The following is a 6549-nucleotide window of genomic DNA, read 5'->3' on the forward strand; positions in this document are numbered from 1 at the left end:
GGTCTTATCATTCATTTTTGTACAAGCTCATTAACTTGAATCATAATTTCCTCATGTTGAGCTGGTGAGACTCGATTAAGAAGGCAATAGGCAAACTCCCCGGGATTCGATCAATCTTGTGATCATCATCTCCCCTCTTAGGAGATAACTCTCCTGGGATGTCATCTATGAACAATTCAACATGCTCATTTAGAAACGAATGAAGATCACTTTCTACTTTTAATGAACCATGAAAAGAGATAGAATCATTCGTCGGATCATCTTTCAAATGCCACGTAAGTAGAAATGCAATTATTTGACAAATATCATGTAAGGAGCACTCTCTAGCTTAGGACTAAGTTGGTTGTGCTTGATTGCAATAATTTTTTGAAGTGTTTGAGCCTTTTCTAGATTTTTTGAATGTTTTCAAGGTTTAATCAATGCAAGGTGGATGAAAGTGAGGCTAGTTGATGGTATTTACCAATGGTCGTGCAAAAATAATGTGCAAAAGGACCTCCTACATTTGACTTCTACAGTGCTCAAATTGTTTCTAAATTCTCACCAGGATTGAGATACCTGGCTTGGAAGGATACCTCCAAGGTGCCCTTGATAACTTGATTGTACACAATTTGTAAACGACTTGAGCTCACGTCGTTTCAAAAAAAATCCAAGACTTGGCCTAATTTGGGATCTTGTGTTGTTGTTTCATCCACTCTAGCTTGCAAGTACGAAGCACCTCTTTGATAGAGGTTTGTAAACCTGCAATCAGTCACGAAAATATTTTGAAAGCTACTCATGGTGGGTTGAAACAATCCCGTTACTTTAATTTGGTAGACATATCACCTTAACCAATAGTCATGCAACGATGTTGCCATGAAAAATGGCACTTCACAACAATGCGCAAACACTCTCTCTTTCTCTTTGTGTTGCTTGCCATTGTGCGAACACTCAAAGAGCTATGGAGAAGTACATGCAGCCCAAAGCGAGGCAAGGAATGGATTGAGAAGGAAGATGGGACACATCTCTGCATTGACACAATATGCGTTTCTTATAGGAGTTATGTTTGAGTGGTAGTGGTAATTGCCCAAAATATTTCCTGGGAGATTGCAAGACAAGTACACAATAGTATGCAACTACTCAACCTAAATTTCCTTTAACAAAGACTGGCTCTCCTGTAAATATTTACTAGCTGATTGCATGTCATCAACTTATTTCCATACGTACAAGGACACATGTCGCTCCTTGTGGTGTCTCGTGCTTGCCAAACTTCACACTTGATACATGGCTCCCAATCTACCGGTCTGTAATATGGCTCCCCTACCCTAGGTTGTGCTTCTCATATTTGTCATTATAGTATAATTTTGTCTCATTATGCGACCAAAAATAATTTTCTCTTTGAAAAAGTTTTAAATAACTGAAAGTATGCTTTTTTTGGTTACCGTTATAAGCTTTTAAGAAACTACTACTACTCCTCTTTTCTTGACCCGACGCACTCGAGCTTGCAGCTCCATAGACTGCGAGCTCTTGCTGCAAGCGGTCTCTGCATTATCTTCCTTCCTTCCTAACGAGAGAACTCTCCAACACTACGTCGTGCAGATCTCTGGTGCGGAATCTCTGATCAACAGAAAAAATCTTCATGATCTTCTGCAAATTTGACACCAAGTAAGTGCTCTTCCGTGTTCAGCCTTCGCCTTTTTTTTTTCCTGTACTTCGCGCATGCGAATTGGTCCTTGCATTTTCTGCGTTACTCCCTGAACCTTGTTGAAATTTTCTGTCGAACTTCCTAAGCATGCTTGGGAAACTTCTGTCTAATCCTAGGTCTTGCGCAATGCTTGCATGTAACTGCTAGTGCTTTTGAGCTGACTGCTATGTTTGTATAATCCTAGGTCTTGCACAATGCTTGCATGTAACCGCTATTGCTTTTGAGCTGACCATTCTCGATGCTGCAAACGCACACATATAATGCATCTTGATTCCTTTTGTTGGTTTGAGCTCTTGATGTTTATGGATTTCTGATCTCCACCCTTGTTCCTTTTTGTCTATTGTATTTTTTCCCATATCAGGAGTTACACACTGCAACTACTCAAACACAATCTCATTGTACGGTTCAGGACATATGTTAGCAACGGTATCCCAAAGGCAGGGGCTTAGATCAAATAGGCGAAGGAGGTCACTTGTCATCCCTTTAACAATTGTACCTCCATCCTGCAAAACTGGAATTCACAATGGATTTCAGGTATATAATTACTGCTTTTGTTTGGTTTCTTTCAAAAAGTGTAGGGGATTCTGAACTGGTTCTGCTATTAGGGAGATAGATACATTCCAATTCGCAGTCAGATGGATATTGATATTGCTCGTTTCAACCTCCTATTTGAGGCAAAGGAAAACACTTCTGTGTTGCTGAATATTACTTCTCCTGTCAAGGTCTCCTATCTTGAACTTATTTTAGTGCACATGTTCTTTGCAACCGTTCTGTTATTAATAATCACTTACTGATGACTGTTTAACAATCACTTACTGACTTACAGGAAGAATATAGAAAGAAACTTGCAGAGAACCTTCTGCAAGGTAGGAATGTGCCTGGAGAAAAGAAAATCCTAGCTTTCAAGAAGAAGAAGAAGAAGAATTATTCCATAGAGGAAGATGAGTGTTCAAAATATTTGTTACACTGCGATAAATCTCCTACACGGAACTCCTATAGGCATATTCCCCAAGTATGTCTTCTTTACTCTTTAGAAGCATTGCAACCGAAAAGATGTAAAAAGATTATCCATCTAAATACTGAGCATTGTGGGTGCAGTCACCAGAGAGGATTTTGGATGCACCAGAATTGGTAGATGACTACTACTTGAATCTGCTTGATTGGAGTTCCAAAAATGTATTGGCTGTCGCTCTAGGGACAGCGGTATATCTATGGGATGCAGAATCAGGAGCCATTAGTCAGTTAATGCAGACTTCAGATGATGATGATTATGTGACGAGCATTGCCTGGGCTGCAGATGGAAAGCACATTGCGATTGGGATCAACTCCACTGAGGTTCAAATTTGGGATGCTTGTAAGGGGAGCCAGGTGTTGTTTGGACTCTCACTCGATCTTTATTAAAGTTCTCTTTCAATTAAAGGCAATTCACAAAAAATGTGTTGTAGGTACGGCGGATGGCAGGACATACAGCTCGGGTAGGAAGTCTTGCATGGAATGGACCTACCTTGTCATCTGGAGGTCGGGACAGTAGGATCATTAATCATGATGGTAAGACCTCGAAGGTTGCCAATGCCATTAAGGAAAATGTGGATGCACGTTTATTGTCTATGTCTTCTTTGCATTCAGATTTGGATGCTTATGATTACTTGAAGGATTTGCCCAAGAATGCTACTGGTATAGACTTATATAACCACAGAGATCCGTACCCCAGTCTCTTCTCTGTTGCCCTTGAAATGATAGAAGTTTTCTATTCAAAGCAGAGGGAAAAGAAGGGGAGGGGGGGTCACAACATGAAAACTTTTAGCATGTTTGGAGAAAAAGATCCGTACCCCAGTCTCTTCTCTGTTGCCCTTGAAATGATAGAAGTTTTCTATTCAAAGCAGAGGGAAAAGAAGGGGAGGGGGGGTCACAACATGAAAACTTTTAGCATGTTTGGAGAATCTGCCAAACATGCCGATGTAATTGCTTAGTCAAATTCCACGTTTGCAAACCTAAGTGAGAGACATGGTCTTTATTGAAGTAAATAACGACTGGAATTGCACATACAAATTTGGTGCAGCAGAAACTGCACAAGCAGGCAGATATATTTCAAAAGATGGCATAGCAGTAAAAAAGGGAGACTTATTTGTATGGGTAGCAAAGTGAGGGAAACTGGGCAGGGGGAAACAATGAATCTCGTTTTGTATATTTAAGCTGGAATAAATTTTGTGCTTCACATTTTAATGGCCTGGAAACAGATTATGTGTTAAGAGAGGTGTCATTCCTGACAAGGGCAAAATTTTAGGTTGAAGTAGGTGGACTTGTAGAGGCAATTGACATCTTATGAGTTCAGAGAATACAAGATAGTGAGGTTCTACAAAACTTTGATAGAGATTCTCTCTTGGGTCCTTTTTTGTATGTCAGGGCTTCCCAGGGCCTCCTGTTCCTCAGATAAGTCCCCCCCCCCACCCCCCCCCCCCCCCCCACACACACACACACAGAGAATGAAATGTTATATTAAACATCTTCAAAAGGCCAAAATGACCTATGAGACCAAACTGATACAATCTTGGTGGATTCAATACAATGTTTGGGTACAATATAAAAATGAAGTAAAGTGAAAACTAAAATCATCATCACACAATCATGTTTTGCCTTGTGCAGTTCGTGCCCGTGATCACATTATATCAGTTCTGAAGGGTCATAATCAGGAAGTTTGTGGTTTGAGCTGGTCTCTCTCTGGCCAGCAACTTGCAAGCGGAGGAAACGATAATCTCCTTCATATTTGGGATGTGGCATCTACAGACTATCTGTATAGATTGTGTGATCATCAGGCAGCAGTGAAAGCCCTTGCATGGTGTCCCTTTCAAGCAAACGTACTTGCATCAGGTGGGGGCACGGCAGACCGTTGTATCAAACTGTGGAATACTCAGAAAGGAACCTGCCTCAGTAGCCTGGATACTCAGTCTCAGGTATGCCTTTGAATCTTTGGACACATTTGCAGAATATGAGTGTTTGCGGTTTCTAAACCTGAAAAATTTCAGGTTTGTGCATTAGTTTGGAGCAAACATTACAAGGAGATTTTGAGCAGCCATGGCTACAGTAAAAATCAACTTTGCCTTTGGCGGTATCCCTCGATGGTCAAAATTGCAGAATTAACGGGTCATACAGCTCGTGTTCTGCATATGGCTCAGGTTTTTATTTGCTCTAACAGTTTTCACAGAGAAGAGATTGTTTTAGTCCTAAATATGATGAGTTTGTTGTAAGTAGAGATTGCTTGTGAGAATTTCGTAGATAAGAAGAGTGAAGTAGTCTGTACTTAAGAGTCGGTTAAGTTGGGTTGTGTGAGAATTTGCCATTGTTTTTTCTTGCTTGGATTGTAGAGTCCGGAGGGAGCTACGGTCGTGTCTGCTGCTGCGGATGAGACTCTTCGGTTTTGGAAAGTGTTTGTGGGTTCTGACAAGAGTAGCTCCAAAGAATGCTTGCAAGCAAGAGAAGGTGGCTGCCTATCCTTAAAGACAGTGCACATAAGGTGATGTAGAGAGCAAAGCGGTCGAGGCACGGCAAGTGCACGCCATGAATTTGATTATAAGCAAAGGTCTGAGTTGAACAGCCATGAGTGCTTACAGATGTTAACTATCATTTTCAAGGCAAGTGTTTTTGAGAATTGTTTCTTATCTTCTTTTGCAGGTGCAAGGAATGTTCTTTTAATTTTTTAGGGCCTGACAGATGGAAGGAAGGCATCAAATTGCTGGTGCTCAAGGGCTCTTACTTGCATAATGAGCCTGTTGAAGGGGGCTCTTACACAAACCTGTCTATTTGTATAATTAGGACAAATATGTGGTGCCTGACCCATCCTCCATTCGATGTTGGTTGATTTTCCTTGCGCACATAGGAAACATAGGTCGATGGCCCTTTAAAGCTGGGCTTTTTTTTTCCCAGAATGTATGCCTCATTCACACACATACAAACACATATTTGCTGCCAGAGTTGATGTTGATGTTTTGTGTGTGTGTGTGTGTGAGAGAGAGAGAGAGAGAGAGAAGAAGAGAATTTTAACGTCATAGGAAACTATCCCAAAGACCTTAAAGATCTATCCAACAAGGAGAGTTGAACTCAAGACGTGTTATTCAAGAGGGAAATGGCATAACCAGAAGAAGAAGGAGAAGACCCAATAGACCTCAAAAAAAACTATCCCAGAGTCTCGGAACAAATTTATTAGGGGGGGATCTCTAACTAATGTGTCCACATTCTCATCTTCAAATTTATTAGGTAAGTGCTGCTTTGCTCAAATTTATTAGGTAAGTACATTTCTAAGTGTTTCAAAGACTTGAAATTTAAACGAAATCATTTGAAGTGTGTAGAGCTACTTTCTGAAGCTCCATTCGCTTTTTTGATTTTTCATTATTTATCTTTGAAGAATCATACTTCTAAAATACATACTCCCCTTTAAGGCTCCTCTGAAAGGAAATGTTAATTTTTTAATATTTTTGTAGGAGATTCAAATTTATGATAATCATAATTTTAATGCCTTTAAACTTATTTCCTTCTCTCTTCACTTAAATTTAAAATTTTTGTACTTTTAGGACAAATTTATAATCTAAAAAACTTTAAAGGTCGATTTCTTACTTAGATGTAGAGGTCAAAGTGTCGTTACACAGAGATGTCCCAAGAAGAGTTCATGGAATGTCACTGACAGTTGGTTTAATGCACTAACCCTACTTCATCGCCTTACAATGTTGGGTGATCTTTTCTTTCTTTTGGGCCAAGCTCACAATAGTGAGTGAGTGTATTAAGGTCTCAAAGAAATTACAAAATGACCTCAATCTCAAGCCGAGCCTTGAGGGACTTGAGATTTCAAATTGGGTGACCTCTCCCCGAGGCAAACA

At 40.1% G+C, this 6549-nt stretch overlaps 1 protein-coding gene across 2 annotated transcripts; it reads left to right on the plus strand.

Moving 5' to 3' along the window:
- Positions 1–1455: 1455 nt before the first annotated feature.
- Positions 1456–5647, plus strand: LOC147417964 (cell division cycle 20.2, cofactor of APC complex-like). 2 transcript variants are annotated; one of them, XM_086507308.1, is made up of 10 exons: positions 1456–1641; positions 2043–2215; positions 2287–2403; positions 2508–2693; positions 2780–3049; positions 3127–3229; positions 4325–4632; positions 4705–4854; positions 5044–5258; positions 5351–5647. In XM_086507308.1, exons 2-9 carry the CDS (start codon positions 2096–2098, stop codon positions 5194–5196), a joined length of 1407 nt encoding a protein of 468 aa, XP_086363434.1. In that variant the 5' UTR covers positions 1456–1641; positions 2043–2095; the 3' UTR covers positions 5197–5258; positions 5351–5647. The 2 variants fall into 2 exon arrangements, with proteins under 2 accessions (XP_086363434.1, XP_086363435.1); XM_086507309.1 differs by having other exon boundaries at positions 2091–2215.
- Positions 5648–6549: the final 902 nt, after the last annotated feature.

This window comes from Adiantum capillus-veneris, chromosome 30 (assembly GCF_014529385.1).
Source record: "Adiantum capillus-veneris isolate H3 chromosome 30, ASM1452938v2, whole genome shotgun sequence".
In the NCBI taxonomy this organism is placed as follows: Eukaryota; Viridiplantae; Streptophyta; class Polypodiopsida; order Polypodiales; family Pteridaceae; genus Adiantum; species Adiantum capillus-veneris.

Bases quoted from the DNA above. Each gene is read 5' to 3' on its own strand.
- LOC147417964 (XM_086507308.1), top strand. From the start codon at position 2,096: ATGTTAGCAACGGTATCCCAAAGGCAGGGGCTTAGATCAAATAGGCGA. The intron at 3,230-4,324 runs GTAAGACCTCGA...TGCCTTGTGCAG, and splicing joins TAGGATCATTAATCATGATG to TTCGTGCCCGTGATCACATT. The intron at 4,855-5,043 runs GTTTTTATTTGC...CTTGGATTGTAG, and splicing joins GTGTTCTGCATATGGCTCAG to AGTCCGGAGGGAGCTACGGT.